Source organism: Rhea americana, unplaced genomic scaffold (genome assembly GCF_003343005.1).
Source record: "Rhea americana isolate MKP2758 unplaced genomic scaffold, rheAme1 scaffold_194, whole genome shotgun sequence".
NCBI lineage: Eukaryota > Metazoa > Chordata > Aves > Rheiformes > Rheidae > Rhea > Rhea americana.
In genome coordinates, this window is record NW_028186083.1 from 551,311 (window position 1) to 573,333 (window position 22,023).

At 39.7% G+C, this 22,023-nt stretch overlaps 1 protein-coding gene across 7 annotated transcripts in view; it reads left to right on the plus strand.

The window, feature by feature from the left end:
- Window positions 1-22,023, plus strand: part of ACACA (acetyl-CoA carboxylase alpha) — a 152,326-nt gene that overhangs the window by 7,753 nt on the left and 122,550 nt on the right. For all 7 annotated transcript variants that reach the window (XM_085302905.1, XM_085302912.1, XM_085302907.1 and 4 more), the window contains 4 exons: window positions 3,957-4,003; window positions 5,863-6,115; window positions 21,005-21,137; window positions 21,774-21,912. In XM_085302905.1, coding sequence (XP_085159031.1) covers window positions 5,889-6,115; window positions 21,005-21,137; window positions 21,774-21,912 — 499 coding nt within the window. In that variant the 5' untranslated portion in view covers window positions 3,957-4,003; window positions 5,863-5,888. The remainder of the gene's footprint in view (window positions 1-3,956; window positions 4,004-5,862; window positions 6,116-21,004; window positions 21,138-21,773; window positions 21,913-22,023) is intronic.

Here is a 22,023-nt window from a genome sequence, read left to right on the forward strand (position 1 = left end):
AAAAAAAACCCTAACTTTAAAAAAAGTCCAGAGTAAAATTGTACTCTATATCAATTTAGCAGGCTGTAAAAATTCACCAAAGCATTTAAGTGATGTCCAGACCCATCCAAGACAATGGGATTTAGTGTTTTACCAGGCTGGGATTGAGGTAAACACAGGCCATGATTTTTGCCTCTATAAGATTTTTGAAAGTGGCATTTAATTACTCCCCCCTCCCCCYGCCCCAGGCAGCTGCAAGGCCTATATTCAAGTTGTAGATTCAGATTTATGTATGTTTAACATTGATATGGAAATCCTGAAATTAGCTAATTAAAACTACTAACCTGTGGACATATGCAATAGTTTATACTTTGTAAAGTACCTTTCAGTGCACGTGAAGCCAAAGAACTTCCCAGAACTTTGCTTCACTTCCTTTCCTGAAATACTCTTCTCAGCAACTGTCACTGTCCAATTCTTAACTAGAATTCATGAGCAAGGGGCTGGAAGAAGCTGATGTACAAATGTGAGTTTAATTCTGTGAAATTTTACTTTTGGGCTCAGATGGAGAAGAGCTGGAACAGTATCCCATTAACTGTGTGAGAGCCACAGGTTGGTGAAGTTTGCAGARTAAGTTTTAAGATACTGCAGCAGCTGACCTGATAGAAGAATACAGGCAGGTAGATCTGGAGGTAAATGGTTTGATGTTTAGTGGCCTGTCTTGATGAAAAAATCATCTCTCTGTCCTCTACTGATCTGAAAATTAGCTTCCAGTCATGCTACAGGTGGGAATGTTGCTGATTTTTGTTACATAAAACGAAATAAGTAGTAAAAGTAAATGGGGAAAGCAGACAAGTTCATTTCATTGTTTTAAAACAGTTTGTGTTAACAGTAGCACAGATGCCTGGGTTTTAAATGAGAGGCCTTTAAATAAGGATAGTTTTTCAAGGATTTATTATGTTTTATGACTTCTTGATACGAAAGAGGAATTATGAACCTACAACTACTTTACACTGAAGTAATACTGTTTTCAGAACGCAATGATTTGAAAACATTTTTTTTTAACTTGATATCAGACTGGGATACGTAAGTTTTATGCTTAGATGTGGTTTATGGTAAGAAATAGGATCTTAAAATGAAACTGTCATGTAAAAATATTAGACCTTAGAAGTTTTTATATGCCTTTCATTGGCAAGCCAAAGTTTTATTAATGATATGATAGCTGTGGAAAAAGTGAAATGGGTTTTGTTCCACTTCAGGCCAAAACTTGATATGTTACCCTTTTTAAATACAATTTGCAGGGTTTACAGTACTTGTAGCATGATTCATGCAAAGAACACAATTTGAGTTTTAAATTCCTTGATATTTGCAGAGCTGGGGAGTTGCAAAAATGTTATGTATCTTCTGACTTTTAATATGAGCTGATTTCTTCAGGAGAAAGGAGGACGATGTCGCTCAGATTCTTTAAAATTTTAACTGTGATGTAGCATATGTTTATGTAAACTCAGAGTGCATGATGTTGCACGTCCATATATCTTTGCAAGACCAAATTCTGGATCTGGACGCTATAAACTATTCTGAGTCTGTAATTTATAGACTTTTCAGTCTCTGCAAAAGTTGCCCTGTTATATGGGCAATTGACACCTGCAAAAATAAGCACAGGGAGTGTATATAGTAGAGGATCCAGGCAACTTTGTCTTCTAGGGTCTAGTTCAGCGTTATTAAAACAAATGGCACCTATACTAAGGTTCGTGCTGTGAGTGAATATTATGTCAGTGGTTAGCTGAAGTTAAGTGAAGAAGCTGTGTTTCAAACTATGGCAGTTAGGTTTCAGAAGAATACAATGTGCCATGGTTTGCTAAGGCTTTCATATTCTGTCTGCAGTATAGAAAGCAAAGACTTTTGTGAGGAGATGGTTTGAGAAATAACACATTTTAATTGGCCCCAAAACAATGTTGAAATTCAATTAGGTGTGAATAATGAGTTTCAGCATACTGATAACAAGCTGCGCGTTTGTCTAATTTGATGCAAGATTGAGTTACCACTGGTCACAAAACTTAAAAAGAACTCTTACGGCTTTGGGACTGAAGAGCAAGGGCTGCAGAAGGAGAGTGAGATGCATGGGTGGTTGTATTGGAACGGGGCTTTGTGGGTAACTAAATGCTTTATAACTGAGTTGCACAAACCAGGCAGTTGAGTCAAATTGTTTGAGCATGGGATTGGGAATCGACAGCCTTGGCATTGCTTTGATGTTTTCCGATAGAATAGTAGCATGAAACACATTCTTTGCCTCTATTTTCTTCTCTGCTTAAAAAACGAACAAACAAAAAAAACAAACAAAAACCCAAGGGGCCTTGAAACGTAGTGTGTGTGTTCTTGAAATTAGAAGTCAGTCTTCATTAAGCAAGTTTGAAGTTAGTTTGACTCTATCCCAGATTCTTCAGCACCAATAAATTTGTAAATCCATCTGGATGACATTCTTAAGGAGTGTTTGATGGCAGAATAAATATACACATAAATATTGTCTTCGTGTGTTTTCGTGTGTGAGTGTGTAAAGGAAAATTAACAAAGAAAAGCCAACTGTTGGAGGGAATTGAGAACTAAAAAAATGTAGATACTTTTTTCATTGTGCTTTGGTCTATAAATGCAATAAGTGTCTGTTTAGGTTAGTTTGGAGGACCAATTTTTGCAGCTGAGCTTTCTGAGCAGTCTACTTTGTCTACCTGAGTAATGAAAATAAGTCTTGTCCAAGCAGATCAATTAAATAAATTCGTATATATGGTTTAGCTTCTGTACTTTACAGATAAATATGCAACCTTTGCAGTCAAGTCCCTTCTCTGCCCTCAAAAAAGATGGATAGAACCACCCTTTAATGCTTATATTGGGCAGATGCTTTGGGCAGTGATTTTTTAGTCATAAAAATTTTAAGTACATCTCTCTAAAATGAACTGCCCATGGCCCCAGTGAAACTGGAGTTTTTGAGAGCAGTGATACCAACACAGAGTTTGATTTAAGTGGTTCAGTCAAGTACATTCATGGTAAAAGTGCATAAGCCAGTTGGATCTGTTTTTGATTTTCAGTTACTGAAGAAAAGAAAGAGCACAATGTTTAAAGATAGCAGGGTCTATAAATTCCTTGTCTGTGCTCTGATCAAAATCATGATAGTGTCCTGTTTGTGTTGTAGTGTGGTCCAGTTTTGCTTGTATAATCTGGATGAAAGCTGTCAAGTTCCTATCAAACCAATGAAGCTGTATGCCTGTACTTGGTGTAATCTGGCTGTAGTGAGTAGAATTTACAAAGCTTTCTCATTGGTTTAGGAAGAAAGTGTGGAATGAAAATTAAGGATTGAAACTATCTATTCTGCATAGTGAAGTAGCTGGGGGGAGAATGAGGCTTGGAGATAAATCTCCCCTTGTCTTGTCCTCATCTGTATTGCTGCATCACGGTATCACAGTTTCTTTTACAGATAAGCTACTTTTTTTTTTTTGATGTGAAAATATGGTATGTTGATAATATCTTCAACCCACAAATTGTCCATAAAGTTCCTAGGAATGTAATTAGGGTTGAGATTTACTCCTGAGCATCAAATTCTGTTGAAATTGGCCAGCAGTTGCAGAAGTTCAGAGCTGACCATGAGAAGAGTTTGACATAGCTGGATAGCCTTGGCACAAAGCCTGTTTTTAAGAAACCAGACTGAAATACATGTGGAGTGATCAGGTCTCTGTATCTTGTACATGTTAACRCTTTGGTCAAAAGTTGCCAGAATGATGTGGTAGCACGAGGTGTTGTAGCTTGAATTGAGCATCTTATATTCAGCTTCTGGTTTACTCTGTGGCTTTACTCTACGCAAGCTATGTAATCTGTTCTTTGCTGTTTTTTTACAACAGTTTTGTGCTTACTGATTGATACAGCCAGGAGTACATACCCAGAATACTTCATAATAACGATAATACTTTCTTGATAATTCTCTTATTTTCCAGTTCATTTTGGAAGTGGATATCTGCTCAGATTGCAAGACTAGCAAGAGGTTAGTGCATAAACATTCTTATTTTGTTAACGATTTGTTTTTGTCTATGTAGGGGTCTTATAAGAGCATAGAAATCAGGCAGAGCAGGGTGTATGAAAAGTGTATTTCTTGTCCTAGATATTTTTGACTGTGCTTTGGAGTGTTCCTTTATTCCCTATCTCTCTCATGTTCTTTCTCAGTTTTATTCTTTTCATACTTAAAGAAAGAAAAGAAAAAAAAAAGTTACATTCATGCTGTGTTGTGTTGGAACAACACTGAATTTTGATACTTCAAAGTTCCCTGTGATAAGACATAAATAATCTTCCCATAATTTTAATAGGAAATGGAGACCTCCACTTTAGCATTTTTCTCCAATAATTATAAAACATGCCACTAAGTTTCACTATAGTACTGTGGAGTAGATACCATCTCCTAACTGACATGGATGATCTGAGATTGAGAGGTGAAAGTCAAGGTGAAGTTACAGAAGATGGCTGAGCCAGTCTGGCAGCTCACTGCTGCCAAAAAGGGGGAGGTTTTGCTTTTCTCTCCATCTTCTCTTACCAGTATCTTCCAGTCCTCGCCCTTCTGCTTATCTGACCCAATGGTGAGCTTAACCTACTTGCCAACCTTGCAGAAAATAATCTGTTTCTCAGTGGGTTACTTTTCTGAGGATTTTGTTGAGTCAGTTCAGAGAGGTCTGTAAAGCCCCAGAGCTGATAGGGGGTAAGCAGTGTGAGCACATAGCTGGAGGAAGAGAGAAAGTTGGGTAGGAAGACCTCTCCCTTTGACTAAATTTGTTCAAGTCATTCTATGGTAATTTATTCTTGGACTTGAAGGAGCTTTGAAAAGTCTTCCTAAAGCTTGATCTTCTCAGATTAAAGATAAAGCAAGTAGCACAGCAATATGTGGAAGAAGCTTAAAATATTGCTGCTTGTGCTATGCCTATGATATGTATAGAGAACTCTTGGGGAATCATATTTTTTGAAAGATCTTCACTTAATTCTGTAGTTGTTCCAACATCCAGTGACTTTCATCGTGCTGCTTCTCTAAGCCTGAAAACTTCAAACTTTTTGACTTTGCCTCAAGCTTTTGATGCCTTCCTACCCAAAGGTAGCACTTCTGGCTTGGGACATGGCTGAGTTCTTGGCACGGGAGACTGAGAACAAATTCTAAGAAAGCAAACTATAATACTTTGGTCTGTCCTTTTACTCTTGTCCAAGTGTCTGCTGTTGACCACAGTTGGAGGTGGGATGTTGTGCTAAATAGACCTTTGGTCTTGCATAGTCCCACCTTAATGGTGGGGAGCAAGCCAATATGCTGTGTCTACTCCCCAGTGTTTGGTAGATAGCTCAGATTCCTGAAGAATCCTAAGAAATACAGAGTCTTTTGAAAAAATCTAAGAGATAACATGTCTTACACATTGCAAGACCTGTGAAAGATGTGTTTGGAATCTCAAACTTGACCAATCAAATCTACCGTCTGAATAGCATTAAATAATGCTATGTGTAATATCAATGAGTCCTAGTATTTAGATGCTATCAAAATAAACATTTTTAATAAGAAATTCTGGTTTTCTAGTTGTGTTTATCTGCRATTTTCCTTTAAATGCTTACTGCAGCTTTGCCTAAACTAGCAGATTTTTACAACAGATCAGAATGACCAGGTGCTTTGATCTCATAGTCCTTGTGCAAATAGTGAAGTCAATGATTGCAGCAGAAGTAGCCATTCTTAATCCTAGACTCCTGTCTGAGTTCAGCTTTAGTATTTTAACATGGCATTTCTCATCAGAAATGAACCTTGCTCTTTCTTGTTCTTTATTTTGCAACAGCAGATATTAACCTCAGGTTTTGTCTTTTGCTTTCGTTTGCCTGTTATAGTGCTAAGAGCCCAATTTGGAGGAACCATGGAAGAATCCACTCCACCCACTAAACCTGGGGAGGTGAACCCTCACTCTCGTTTCATCATTGGTTCTGTGTCAGAGGATAACTCAGAAGATGAGACTAGCTCCTTGGTGAAACTTGACCTGCTAGAGGAAAAAGAGAGGTCTTTGTCTCCTGTATCTGTCTGCTCGGATTCCCTTTCAGATCTAGGACTTCCTAATACTCAAGATAGCCTGGCAAGTCATATGAGGTATGGATAAAAATAATATCCTGATCCAGTCTTCAGACTTTTTATCCCATCCATTTCAAAGATACTACTTGCAAATTGAAAAGTAATTACTCTTGCAAGTTGAAAACTAATTACCTTTGCCTTTATGTCCAGGTTATGGGTTTAGCTTTAAGATAAAAAAAAAAAAAAAAAAAAAAAAAAACCTGTGGCAAGACGTCTTCTGGTATTCTGTTTCAAATGGCGGCTTGCCTGTTTATCTCTACCAGAGGGATCTATTTTGCATTGAGCTTAATGAAACATGTGTGTCTAAATTCCTTAAGCACCTTCAAAAATCTCTGCTATTGAGTATTATGATGGGTTTCTTTATATTGCCTGTCTCTGAGCTTTCTGAAAATTGACATGTGTTGACTGATATCTTCAAAGCTGTTGGTTGTATGTGACTTTCGGATGGGGTAGTTGGGACATGTTTGTTCAGTATGAGGGCATTATTTGCTTGTGTTCTCTCTGCGTGGAGTTTGAKGCTTTATATGTAGCCAAAGAATTGGCAGTACCCCTGAATAAGGTCAGTGACTCCGTATAGCATGGAGTGAATGTTGCTCCATGATTCCTATCATTTTGGATAGGGAATAGAGTTTCTGGATAAAGAAAAGTGGCACCCCGTGAAGCGGTAGTAAGCCAAACCTTAATATGATGATTCCTGATTGCAACTTCAGGCAGATGTTGGCCTCCCATTTGGGGGAAGGGTTGTTTTACTCCCGCYCCTAATTCCTTTTTCCTCAAATAAGCTGGATGCTGTTGGGCTTCTGAGATCATGGTATTAATGTTTCCCTATCAAAGAGCCATTTTATTTTTACAGTGTTGGTGGTTTGCATACTGCTTGGGGTTTTCTCTGTTACAGGCTAGATATTTTGTACATTATGGTGTTTCTGTATAGCCACCAGTTTCTCGGTGGCTGGTCAGTCTTGCTTCATTCCTTTTGTTTCCCATATTCCCTGAGGTATGATGTCCAGAACTGTGCACAGTACTGTACCTGAGACCTTGCCAGAGCAGGGTGGAATGAGGAGATACTGTATACGAGGAGCAGAAGTCAATGAGCCATCACTACATTGTGCATTTACACAGTTGTCTTGTGCTAGGTGTGTTGCTTTGTGCTTGTTCCTRCTGAATTGCAGCAATTCATTTCAGCTTACTTTGTCAACTCAACAAGTTCCTTTAGAATTAAATTCTTGATTCGAAGGCATCTGCAGCCATTCCTAGCTTGATGTTAACCTTATAATTAATAAAATAAAAAAGAAAATATTAAACAGTATTGGTATCAGAGCCTTCCCGAAGCCCCACTTGTTACTTGTTACATCCTTTCAGTTTAACAGAACTGTCGCTCACCATCATCAAAGTTTGCAACTACTACATTGTTGTTTCATGTATACGCTATTTCTGAAACTTTAATCCTGGACAGTGTCAAAAGTCTTCCTAAATTCCAAATTTAGTGGAACAATTGATTGTCCTCTGTTTGTGAGGCTTTTTAGCATGTAAATGAAGGAAATGTATTTTTGTCTTGTGAAGATTTATCCTTGATAAATAGTARGTTTTATCCAACTAGAACTTATCTCCTAGTTGCTTACAACTGTTTGATTTTTTGTTCTGGTGCCTTTCAACCTCACGTTCTCCCAGCAGTTCTTCCCAGTTGGTCAGCACTGAATCTAGAAGAGCTTCTGCTCAAGTTGCTTTTCCTGTCTGCCTTTTTAAAAGCTCTCATCACATTCCAGGAACGTACAGGATGGTCTGAATCTTACCATAGGTCTTTCTGAACAGTCCCTCAGTACCTCCGGTTTGTTGCTCTGGGGGAAACTAATAGTTTCARAAATGCTTGATAAAACAACCCTGTCCTTTTTCCTGTCTTTTATGAATAGGGTCATCTTTCTCTATTCAATATTGCAGACTTTTTAAGAAATCCATTGGTAATGCAAGTGGATATTTATATCTGTATGACCAGTTGACTCTCTAAGTTTGTTCTTCTGTTTTTTCAGGTTGCTTTGTTTGTGCAGATTAAGTAATTTTAATTATCTTTTTAGTGGGGATACCTTGCCACTTAAAGGAGATAGTTTGCTACTCTTTGTTTTCAGAGGCTCTTTGGGATGGGAACAGAAGGGACATAGTAGGCCATAGTTTACAGAGGTGTTGTGATCATACTGATGGGTACTTCTAGCCAGCTGGCAGTAATGTAACAGATTAGACAGTCTTAAATTTAAAGATGATTGCCTTTCCAGTGACTTACTTCCATGATTTCCATTTGTAATAATTTGGCAGCACAAAAAGTGGTGCTGAAGCAGGAAAAGATCTAGTCCTGTAACTGTATACATTTTAGAGTCAGAAGAAACTAGATGAGCGCTTAACCGTTAGTGTGAAAATAGACAGTAGGAGAACACAAAAAATCTGAAGTCGACCTGTAACTTCTAGAATACTTCGGGGCCTGTGAGGGCTTTAATGCAATAGGTGTGCAACCTTGAGTACTTCTGTTGTAACTTGCTTACTTTGGCACCTTCTTTTGAGGGTACTTGACTTTCAATTAAGTTGGAGAGATGTGCCAATTCAAATAAACAAAGTCACAGCATTAGGCTGTTTTTCTAAGATAAAGTGAATTGAAATAGTTTTCCAGGATAGTAGTCCCTTTCATCAAAAGATTTCCAAATAATGTTTACAGATGGAGAAACTGAGACACAAGCAAGTTAAACAACTTGCCTGAAGTCAGTCTGGGACAGCAAGTTGATGGAATGCAGGTATTCTTGCATCTGGTTTCCTTTTGATAGTCACTAAATTACAACTCATTCTACAGTGACAAAGATAAATTCACAGGGAGTTCTGCGCAGCATTGGTCAAACAAAGCATGGGTTCGAGGGAACATGCCTTTTTAGTCACTAGGAGGTTGCCAAAAATCTTTTCATATGCAGAGCTGCAGGTGTGTGCCCTAGTTTGTTCTGCAGTTCCACGTAGGAAACTTTAGACAGCCATGAGGATAGCTTGTATAGCTTGTATTTGAGGTGAGGAGCTTTGCTGCTAAGAAGTCCTTCTCAGGCAACAATTATAGCTAAAATACACAATTTAGTCAGTTGATAGGTCAAATACACTTGCAACCCCTTTTTCATCTTACCTTTTCCTAAAGCATGTTAGGCAGTGAACCTGTTGCTCTGATGGCTAGAGAAAAGGTGTTTTCTCCTATGGCACAGGAAAGCTGGAAAGTAGCGCTTATCCTGATGTCCCAAGCAGATTTCCTCCACTCTGGTGAGCATTCTGTCAATATTAAAATGACTTTGCTAATAGAAGTGCTCTTCCTTGGTCATCAAATAGCACTCTCTTGAACTGGCTTGTTCTTGCTATTTTACAGAAAAACTTGCCCCAGCAGACGTCAAGTTAATTATCTTCCTGAAAGATTCTGTAGCCTCTGATGTGAGGATGGGAGGCCAGCCATGTCTGACACCCTGGGCCTCATGGCAGTCATGCCTCACATTACATTTGTTCATCTGATAGTCTTTTAAGCCTCTCTTCCTGTTGTAACAGGCCCTTCTGCTGCTTTCTTGCTTTCAGACACCCATAAACAGCAGCAGCACGCTGTCAATTTGTCAAGCACAGGTTTCAGTAGGCTGCTGCAAGGGTTAGATGGTATGGCTTGTGTTCAGCACCTGGGGCTTTGTGGGTCTCCTGTCTGAGCTGGAAGATTGCTGAGAGCCTTATCGTCTAGCGGGGTTGTAATGCCTAATCGATACACCCTGACCCAGCTTTGGGTGGTCCATATGCCAGCTCATGTTTCTTCATTTGAGCACGCAGAGGGTATGTGCACATTGTGCTCTTCCATCACCTTATTGATCTTGTTAAGTGTTTATGCTATTGCTAAAGACAGTCTTGTTGGGACAGGTTGTACAATATATGCTTCCATACTGCTAGATATCTGTGATGACCTTTGATTATGCCAGTTGGCTACTAGTTCATCATATTGAGAAATTCATGCTCTAATAACGATCTTTAAATTGGTGTACGGCACATCAACGTTTAACAGAAATTGTGYGTTGGAAACGTAACCATGCAGATTAAACTATTCTAATTCTTTTTTTACTTGTAGATGTGCCTTATTTATAGAGCAGCAGTAACAAAAATCACATAATATTTTCTTCTCACTATTACTTATACCATCTAACACTGAAAATGAATGTTCTTAAATACTCTACTTGAATATCATAGAATCAGTAAGCTTGGAAGGGACCTCTGGAGATCATCTAGTCAAACCCCCCTGCTCATATTTTACACCAAAAAATGGCTCTGTTGGATTCATACCTTTAGACAGTAAAACTAAACATACTGTTTCCTTCTTACTTCCAAGAATAACTGAGATATGTCTTTGAGTTCAGAAATTTCCATCAGTACTTCCAGCTGCAGGCCACAGTCCTGTTCTGATACAGTGTGTGTTGTGTAGTGAGCCCCTAGACAGTTGCTGTGCTCCTTCTGAAATTTCAGTGGTGGATTAAGTAACTTTTCTATAAATGCCCTTTAGAAAGTACTTCAGGTCTGTTGTTTAATAAATTGTTCTTGACTATTACTAAATATAATTCCCAATTTTAATGAGGCATCTTATATCAAATTCTTGTTTAAAATAGAATGAATTCCACATACCTTCTGGTATTTATATATCAGGGCTCTGATTTCATAAGCAATAAAACGAATGTACCAAATCATCTGACAATCCACTTGGATCAACTGAAAGCCAAATTTTTTAGTAGTAGTTCAGATCTTACCTCTGATAGTACATCCACAGAGAATTTAGCCCTTAGTATCTAACACTATTTGGACTTTTCAATAGTTCCAATAAATTATTGAGATGTGGGGAAAGTGCTAATCATCCATTAATGTCATTTTGGAAGGAGGCCTCAATTTTAGTCTCGAGAGTAGTGTATTAGCTGTGTCCGGCCTGACACTTGGATAAGATGCCTGGCTGAAAAATCAGTCTTAGGATTGCACAGAGTATTAAAAAAGAGAGGATCTGTTTAATTTTACTTTGAATTAAAAATAATTTCTTCCCAGTCCAACTGTTTTATGCTAGGAGATAAAACTATAGGGTATTGAATAAAGCTGTGCATCTTCAAGGAACCCCTGCCAAAACAAAGGATTTATTTTCACCCTTTTTCTTACTGTAACTGCCAATGAATGATGCTGTGATTTATATTATGAGTTTCATCCACCTGAAGAAAAAAAGCTAGATTTTCTTTGTTTACATTTAGTTTTTTGCTTTTTGATTCTTGTGCATTATTTTAAACAGTGTTGAAAATACTATAAAATTATTTTTAACATGGGGAAAAAAACATTTTAAATTTTGAGATTTAAGCTGTATTAATTAGGAGCTTGATTTAGGATCCGTTGGTAAAATGGATGGAAAACTTGTGGATTAACTTTGGATCAGCTCCTATATCTGTTGAAAAGGAGGAAGCTTGTCGCTTGTTTTGTGTTCTTAGCTGATGCTAGCTGTTCCTGATTATACTGATATTCAGTGAACTCTAATTTTAATTTTCTTTACTTCCTCCTCTTTTTTTTGTAAATCGGTCATTCTCTGCAAGCACTCTGTTTTGTCAACAAATACACTTTAAAGTCTTTTTCATCTGCATGCATCCCAAAAGTAGCATTCTTATTTTGGTCTTACAGATATTTTATTCCCTCTGTCCATGGTTACTGCATGGGTAATATCAACTCTGAATTCAGTAATTTTTTGGAAGATATCTGCAAATATTAGCTAGCTGAGATACCACAGCAGTGGCAATATCTCCTACTTACTTAGCTGATACTTCTAATTGAATAGATAACAAAGTATTCTTTGCCCTGACCTAAATACCTTCGGGCCCACTCCTGCATTTGGCTGAATGCCCTCACTTTTCACCTGATTCAGGACACCTGGCAAAAATAAGTGTTTTTGCAGCATCCCCTCATAGCCTACTGCTTGTGTCTTCAGTGGCTACAGGAGGAACTCTCCATGAATTTAGGCTTGTGACAAATCTCAGAAAAAAAATATAATCAAACCTCTTTTAGATAAGGAAAGTGAAGGGAATGCTTTCTAGGGAATGTCTTGGGTCTCTTGACTCTACRCTGTGGCTGTGTTTATAAGACTAGTAGCTGAAATGGGCCACACCATGCTTTCTGTACAGGTTTTTCTTACATTAGACAAAAAACTCTTTGTGGTTGATTTTATTCAGAACTCTTCCTCCTCTGCCCCTTAATTCTGGTTGTTAAGAAAGATATAAACATTCCCTCTTTCACACYGGCCAGATCTGATTTTCACATTTGAAGTTACTACGTCAAAGAACTTTGGAAAGGTTTCTCGTGAAAGACTTTAGTTCTGCTCCCTTCTCAACTGCAAAATTTTTATTGTTCTTGTTACTAATTTAAACTAAATTTTCATCTCGGTAGCAAGACTTGACCTGGAGAGTGTTAGGCTGGTATTCCAGACACAGGGTTGTACTTGATGAGAGTGTAAAAGTGACAATCCTGCAGTATTCTGTGGCTTTAGGAACCTGCAGTGTGGATGGTGGTTGCATTTAATTTGGCCATTTATTTGATAAACATTTGGATTTACTGCCAAACTAAGGTGTGTGTTTTTGAGGAGTGGAAATTTGGTGCCATGGGTCAAAGCAGGAAGAGCATGATGAAGAAATGGTTTCTGAAAGATAATTTGAAGGAGAGGGAAGGGATTTGAAGTGTACAGGACTCTAGAGCCTTGTCAAGGGTGAGAATGCATACAGGAGAACACAGAATGCCTCAGAAGCAACAGTTGAGGGGAATGGGTCAAGGACTATGCAAAAGCACTTCAGGAGTGAAGTGTTTTTGATGATACTGTGCAAGTGTGTGATTCAGGGGAGTTCAGTGAGCTTTAGGTTGTTGGGCTCTGGGAGATGAACTCTCTCTCTGTCCCATAATTACAAATGTGATGTTGCTTTGGAGCTAGCAAGGAACACTAGTGACTTGGTGTGCATGTCCTGTGGGTATGGTCTGGTCTGAAGTACATGTGATATGACAGATAAAAAGCTAGATGTGTGATTTTTTGGAAGAGAAAATATGTGACAAACAAATGCTTAAACTCTGTACCTGTTGGAGCTGCAGTACTTGGCTATTTGAGAGGAATCCTAGTTGAGAAGCTTGTGCCTGTTTGGGCCCTGTATTTTTTGGAATCAARGCTGCTGTTTTAGGCTATAAACCTTCCTTGATTGCTGTTCAAAATGTACATTAGTGTGAATGTGAATATGATCAGCCGGAGAGCTGGGTAGGGGTGATGTGTTCTGTGTTGTGTTCTTTATTGAATTTAGCTTCAGTCCTTGGGCAGAGTTGAGATGAGTCTCATTTTGTTTTGATTTRTAGGTTGAAACACTGATTCCTGGCAGCATCTGCATTCAGGGCAACAATTCTGTCCTGTTATGGTTGAAGGAAAAAAGCTGCACTTAGTAAGTGCAGATTGCTTTGGGTACTAGGTACAGGGAGGCAGCATAGTCGGTTGTATACTCCAGCTACGGAATTCTGCATTGCTTGCTGGATTSCATGTATGCTTGCTCTTGCTGTCTGCCCCTTTGTAGAATAGGCTGCAAGGGCAGATTTAAAACTGAATTAGATCTTAGGGATACTTCAGCTGTATTTAAGTCTTATCACCCAGGTCAGATACGTCCCTGCATCAGCACTTACCTAAAACAAAGCATGAACTGGTCAGCAGAACTGCCCTCGCTGTGCATTAGTGCACATCCTTCTTAATTGTTTACAGATCTAATATTAAAAAAAAACAAAAAAAACCCCCAAAAAACAAAAAAAACAAACAACAAAAAAACCACAACCCCCCTTTTTCTCGTGTGTGTGTGTCTATGTATGTATGTGTGCGTGCTGCAGTCTCCTTAAGACTGCCTTTCAAACAAGCTAGCTAATTCATCACTGCCTTTGGAATAAACTGCTACGTCACTGATAGCGCTTGGCATGTTACAGTGCTGGGATCAATGCAGGCTCCTAGCTGTGATGTGCGTCAGGTATGTGTCTATAATGAATGCTTTTTTCTTAGAGGCTAGAATAAAGGAGAACAGTGAAGGCTTTCATTTTGTCTAGCAGCGGGCCTGGGGACTAAAGGGGGGGATGGCTTTCATACGTTGGTTGCCATTTGTGTTCTGAGTAGTATTATGTTTAGGAAATGAGCTTTCTAGAGCGTGTGCGTATTTGGTGGTAAGTATTGTATCAGAATGACACATCCTTGTACAGCATATTTCTGTAGGGGTGTTGCAGCAAATCAAGTCCATTGATCTGGTAGTGGTGATTTCAGCTGGTAGCAGACATGATTAATATTTTTAACTGGTGCTGAAGCTGCTCCTCTAAAATCAAGCTGTGCATAGCTGTAGGGTTTGTCTCCTTGCAGCTGCACTGGTTTGAAACTGGACTCGGGGCTATGGATAGTGTTTTTGGAACAGAGGCAAATATTTGGGAAATGGATTTAAAAGAAAAACTGCCTGAAAAATAAAATTTCAATTCCACAATGTATGTATGTAGGGGTGTACGTGTGTATATTTTTACATACAAATTTTAATCTTGAATCAGGATTAAAAACTGAGGAAATATAATGGAACTGTAGATCCTGCAAGTATTTTATTTTGGAAATGATGAAATATACCGTTTTCTGTATGAAATGCCTGCCCCATAAAGTCACAGAATGTCTGGTGGGTTTTGCTGATCCTGTTTAGGGATGACCAGTAGAAAAAGCGACATATATTTTATCAAGGTGCGTCCACAGGTCCTGAAGTGTCTCCCATTATGATGCCTTGGTTGGAGCTAGTGAGGAACACCCTGGTCAAGTGGTGGCTCTGGGGCAGCCTCCTGCAGAGACAAAGGCGAAGTGGGAGCCGGGAACGGAGGACAGACTCCGGCTGGGGTCGTGCTGGGGGCAGGAGGCCTGCCAAACGCAACCAGCGCTGGCATATCCTTCAAGACAAACTGCTCTGTCCTGTATGCTTCTGTTTTAAAATGAATTAAAGGGGAAATTTCTGACATACTTCCTAGATGGGCAGTCGGGACAATTCTTCAGTCAAAGAGGAAACAAAGGCTGACAAATGAGGAGGCATTTAGTTACCAGGCAGATATATAATGTGCCTCAGTACAGCCTGTTGGGTTTTTGTTGTTGTTGTTTTATATCTGAAAACAAAAGGAAAGTATAGAGCTGGATGGGATCCCAAGAGTCATCTGGGCTGTCCTTTTGCCCTCAAGATAGGGTCACCTGTATGGTACACCAGTCTTGATCAGAGGCTGTGCCAGCCTGGCTGTAAAACCTTTAATAATGAATGTTCTACAAGCGCCCTAGACAACCACTTTGTCCACTGCTTTAATTGTCAGTGTGACTAAAACGTTCTTCGAACATATTCTCCCTGATACAGTTTAACTCCATTATTTTCCATTTACAGTGGGCATGAATTTAAAAGTTGTTCCTATCCTCTTTTCCTGTATTTGAAAACTGCCGTTCAGTGTCCTGTCAGTCTGTCGTTCTCCAAAGTTGACAGTCCTTTCACTCTTCTCAGCTTTACTTCTTGGGGTAACTAGAGCCTGATTGCTGCCATCTGCTTTTTGACTGTGTCCCAGACTGCTCCCAGTAGAGAGGGGAGCAGGAATACTGCATTGTATCTCTTCCATCTGACACTCCTGGTCACTGATTCCTGTACAAGAGCTGTTATACAACAGCACGATGTTGATGCAGGTCCAGTGTGTGATGTGTGGTAAGCTGTGGCTTCTCTTCTGTGGCCTTCCACCATGTCAGCCACAATGGGACAAGATGCTGTATGTTTTGTGCCTGTGTGTGTCTGTAGTAGGGACTGAAGTTCTCCATCTGTTTGGACTTGGAAGGGGTTGCTCCTTTACACTCTGTTCTTTCTCCAGGTATCTCTTGTGTGTTTTCTGGTCAGGAGAGCTTTTTCCACTGGGACTTTCTTCTTCCCTGCCACAGTGTGTCGCTGTTCCCCTTTACCCTTCTTCTGACAACACTTGAAGAAATTGGATCCACACAGAACTGTGTCCCTGCACTTTATCAGACACACGGCATTTTGTTGTTAGCTGCTTATCACATCTGACTATTCTTAGTTCCCTGTCTGCTGCAGTGACCTCACCTTGCTCTTCAGGGCTCTGGGTTGCTTACTGTCATCATATTAATGTGACTTTCTCCTCTGGGTGCATGCTCATTTTTTGAGTGATCCTTGGATGCCTGTATAGGTGTGGCTCAGACCCTTGGAATGTGCATGCAACAGGTAAGGGCTGTGCTGCCTGCATATGGCCCTATGCTAGGACAGATCTAAATGTTGTGAAACTTTGAAATGTAATTCAGTTGCTGTGTCTGGTTTTGATCCAGGTTTGAATAAGGTTCATTATTCTATTGCTGCACTCATTGCCCTCGCTCAACCTTCCTCCCCTACCCAGCATTTGCAATGTAGCTTTTTGTATGTAGTTAATATTGAGTAAMCATTCTTCCTGTCTCCAGTGGCGGTATGGACCCTGCAATGCTAGAGTGTCTTTGTCTATGAGACTGTTTATCCTTACAACACTTGATGATCTCATTCTCCATGTTATAGATAGAGAAAGTGAGGCAGAGAGAATGTAAGTGACTTGTCTGGGGTGTCCGAGCTTCCAGGTTGGGCTCCAGCATGGTCTGTTGTCTCGTGTCTGGATCACCGCTGTACTCTGTGGCTGCACAGACTGTGTRTCTGACTTTCCTCACTTCAGTTCTGGAATACTTTCCTTTTCACCTCCCAGCCCCYGTGAAATCTGATCTTTTAAGGTGATTGAATTCTTTGGGCTAATTGCCCTCTGAGCAAAGCTAGCTGCTGAGGAGGTGCTTGCCGGTTCCCTGTGCAGTTCAGTGTCCAGCGGAGCAGAGTTGCTGTGCGCGCAGATGGACTCTGCAGCTGGCGGGGAGGCTGCGCAAGCTCCGCTTCCCTGCGTGACCCTGCTGTGGGGAGAATGAACTGGGGCTCACTATTGCTGTGCAAAGCCACTGTGCAGCATGCAGGCTGCAGCAGCAGACCTGTGTGTTAAGCCTGATTATATAACCTATAGATCATTTTCTCTCTTTCCTGATCAGCTGCTTTCCTCTGAATGCAGAACAGAGAATCTCCTACCCTCTCTGAGTGCACATGCTGCGTCACAGGAAAAAAGAGTGGCTGAGAGAGCGGGTGGTGGAAAGCAAGGGACAAAGGTTAAAAGATTGAAGCAATCAGGGAAGTGCCACTGCTTCAAGGAAAGCCCTATGAATGCAGGAGGCTCTTTGCAGTTTTCTCCTGCTGGATTTTAAGCTGCAGCATTGGGGAGAAAAAAAAATAGCAACAGCTACAACAGACGAGCTGTAAGCAAAAATAAAATCTGGTAATTCCTATACTGAGACAGCATGGAGGATTCTGCAGATGAGAGTCAGGAAATGAGATATCACATGCTGCAAAGGTAAGAATTCCTGATATGATTGTCTACTGATAGCAGCATCTGTCTTGGACTGAGGTAATTGGGAAATCTATGTATGTACTGGAAATCTATGTTGATATTTTTCCATGTTAATTTTACCTTAACTGGAAAGATTTCAGGAAGATATCTGTATAAGGTATCTGTGCATGCAGTCTCTGAGAAAGGTGCTGGACTGCACTGTAGTTGGAAAATAAGTGCTAAAAAGTGTTTGAGTTTCTGCACAAATCTTAACYTCTGAAATGTAAGGATAGATCAGCATTTAGAAAGTTGGTACCTAACTGCATTTGTGACCTGGTAAATAGTAGGGATAGCTGTTACTAGCTCAGCATTTATCCTGTTCTTAGAGCTCAGTGTTTGCTTCCTTGCTGCCCTGCTTCTTCCTCATTTTACCCTGAAAAAAAAAAAAACTCTCGATTATAATGTGCAGCCTGTAATTATTAGTAAATAAACTTAATGTTCTTGGTATACTTCCAATCACAAATTAAACTGAACTCCATTTGCTTATAAACAAGTACTTGTACTTCATTCTGCATGATGCAGTTCTGTTGCTTTGTTTGCATGGTCGGATTTTGTTGTCACTTAATGTGTAGCAGTATTGTGTAGTAAGTTGAAGTTGGCAGGATAGTTCGTATTCACCCATAGCCACAGATTCTGACCCCAAGATTTTTATATTTTTCTGTTTTTACTGAGGTTGCTCTCAGTAAGCGTATAATAATTGACCTGTCTCATTTATCTGTTGGACAGTGCTTCTTCTTTGCCATACTATGGAATTTCACCCTCTTTTGAAAGATATGGATTTAGTAGAGCTTAAACCTCAGCTATGTCTTTTTCTCTCCTTCTTTGTTGGCCCCATGCTTAAATTTCTGGACTGGGATTTTCAAATAGCAGTTAGTAAACTCTTGCTGATACGGGCGAAAATTAAGTGTGATACTGCCTCTGTGCAGTGCAGTTACCTGGAAGAAGGGAAAGTATAGAGGGGAAGTACCCCTCCACACATGTAATTTGTTCTTGTGCTCTTTTCTGGACGTCAGCTAGCAGCATTCTCTGGGACAAGTTACTAGGCTGGATATACTTTGGTCTGACCTGGTGCAGACATTCTTTTCCTTTTAAATGTCATAGAATGTCATTGGGAAATGTGCATCCATCTGGCTTATTTACGGCATTTTTTGAAAATCACCATTTACTATTGTTTCTTCTGTCTGTTATCTTTATTTCTCTCACTCTTGGCTTTGTGGATGGCTTTTAAGGTSTCTCTGACTGTGCTTGGAACAGGTTTTCACTCAAAATTTCTGTTCCTTGGAAGACTGTCATTACTTAGAGCTTTTCACCAGCAAGATCACTTGTCATGGTACTATCTTACATGTGTGAGATAGATTGATGTGTTAATGCAGAATATTGGATCTGAATTTCAAATGCTGCAGCTATGCTTTCTTACTGGGAGAGTCTGGAAGACTGTGAAGACTTATGGAAGTCTTCACAAAAGTCAGAGTCCTACTTCAGTGGGACTTTACAGCCAAAGTAGATGGCATACACAAAAGAGAAGGGGAAGGGAATATTCACTTCCTGCTGTGTATGGTAGATAAACATGTYTTTAGAGTCAGATCTGGATACTGATCTTTACTTACCTGAAAGATCACCTTTCCTTTCCAGTACAATTCGTGGTTGTTTGTACCAAGATTTGGCATGTATCTTTTCAAGTATGTTGTGTTGGTCGATTTGAATCGAGATCCTGTGTATTAATGTGTCCTGCAAAGTACAGCATAGTCTTATTAGTACCATAATTACTAACACTGGAAAGGCTAGCAAGAGAAGAGTCTGTTTTTAACTTAAATACTAGCTACAGTTCATTCAGGGCTTCTGTGCTAGCAAGATGTTTAGCCAAAGTACTGGTTTGTGGCATTAACTRTGCTTGTGCTGAACAGTTAAAGAGGATCTGCATTCCAGCTAGATAAATTTTTATTATATCTGCAGGCTATTTATGAGGGAAACTTGAAGGGGAGTTTGTGTGTTTCTTCTCAGGCTGTTTTCAAATACCTTGTTCAAGCCAGGGTGCTCCAAACCTCCTTACAGGTCAGTAAACTTAGCAGACGCAGCTCTTGGGCTACCTTGACTTCCTGACTGTATTCGGAAGCAGATCTCTAGACGATGCATGTGATTTGTCCTTGGGTTCATTTCCCTTCCTGCCCTGGCAATTCTGCTCATTTTCTGCCCATCTAATTGCATTTCCCAGTGGAGTTGCTCAACAGTATCAGCCCTTCAGCAGCTGACCAGGCCAGAGGTTATGACTGTTTCAAGTGGTTGCAGGTCACAAGTGGCTAGTGGGGACAGACACAGCTAGTTACACAGCTGCTCACATGACACTGACCCTGTTAGGGTATGCACCTGTACAAAACATTAAGTAATTCTTAACACCTTCCTAATAGTCATTAGTAATGTCTGTTCTCCTACAGAAGGGTTTAGAAGGAAGGATTTTGCATCAATGTGTTTGTAGAAAAGAACCTGTTAAGGAAAGCATGCTAGTTGCAATAAAAACAAAAACTGGTAAGCAACACGGTGACCTAAAAGGTAAAGTTTCAGTGGCTTTAAAATAAAAAGCAACTATTTTTATTGTCCCCATCAAGCTGCGCTACAGTAGACACATGATGCAAAGAGTAGATCTCTCTGTATTCTCTCACATTCCAGCTTTGTAAGTGTTAGCAGATCAAGTCTGGTATTASTTGCAGAAGCAAGGGCTGATTTGTCCGTGTGTTACTTCTGAAGTAGTCCAGGAAAGTCCCATTTCCACGCGGGTAGACAGTGGCAGAGCACGCAGTTGGCTTTTGCTGTAACTTGATGAATCCATCCTCTAGCTGTGAGAGCTTCTGAAGAAGTGATATTGTTATTAAAGACCAGATAATGAAAAAATCCATGGAAAATGCTTTTGAGTAAACAGAAGTAGTAGGATCTTTCATTTACAACTGGAGACTTATTTGCTGTGATTCTCAAATAGATTTTCCTTGTAGAGTCTTATCTTAGTAGATTGTCATACCAAATCCAGAAAATGTTGTCGTTTCTCAGTTTTTCTAGATGAATTGAAAGCAATGTGATGAGGTGTTGTTAGCTCAATTGTTCGATGTGGGACAGTAATGTGCAGTGAACACATTTTTACTTCTTTGTATATAAAACATAACCAGGATTTCCCCTGATTTTTACTCAGGCTGAGATAACTGAAAGATAGTTAGACAAAACAAAATCATCCCTCTGAAAGCTAAGGAGAAGGCCATAGTGGGCTGGAGTCAGGGAATAATCCTACTTGTTTTGGTGGGCAGCACAGTCAAGGGGAAGTTTACAGAATTTTCACATATGGTGCTCTAGTCATGTACATCTGCTTTGGAGTCAGCCAAGTTGCTCTTTTCTGTTTCCTCCACGTTTCCTTAGGCCCAGTATGTCTGGTTTACATCTTGTAAAACAAGGCCGGGACAGGAAGAAAGTTGACCTACAGCGGGATTTCACTGTGGCTTCTCCAGCAGAGTTTGTTACTCGTTTTGGAGGGAATAAAGTTATTGAAAAGGTAAGCTACTGATGTTTCTGACTGTATCATATTGCATTCTTGTTCCCTTCCCTTGAGCTATGGCTTCCTTGCAGTACAAGGCTCTACATTACAAATAAAAAAAATATTAACGTTCCTGAACTTGAAAGTTGTAGTTCTGCTCGTAATCATCTCTTTTCATTTTATTGTAAATGTGGTAGATAAACCTCACATTTTAGCTTGGTGTGATGAGAAAAAAATCTGAGTGAGCTAGAGCACTTCTGCTGATACAGGAGGATTTATAAACATAAAATAGACTGGACAAAACTAAARAATATATTTCAAGACTATAATCATTTAACAGATGAAGTCTCTTTTTATGTGTTGGCAGGTACTCATTTCAGGTATGGAAAGGTATGGCTGCTCATTATATTCTTCAAGTGTTCCCTTCTGCTCTTTAATCAAAACAAAGCGTAATATGTTAAAGTCGTTATGGCCAAGCAAGAGCTGATTTCTGAACTGATTGATGGGGCATAGAATGCTCTTGTTGAACTGAAAGTTGACTAAGGAAACCACAATGAAAAGAGTCAATGAAAGAGTTCACAGAGGGAAAAAAAATCATTGCTGTTCAGTGTTTTGTGTCATTTAGGCTTTCTTCCTTGCTTCTAATATCTTCAGGTCCTGATAGCAAATAATGGGATTGCAGCAGTGAAATGCATGAGATCCATCCGACGCTGGTCCTATGAGATGTTTCGAAATGAGCGGGCAATCAGATTTGTTGTCATGGTGACTCCTGAGGATCTGAAAGCAAATGCAGGTGAATTGTAAAGACTAGCAAAGATGCATGACCGTCTGCTTGCACAGAGCTGTGTGCACACATGGATGCAAGAAGTTGTCTGCGTGTCCGGTACACTGTGTGTCATTCTGT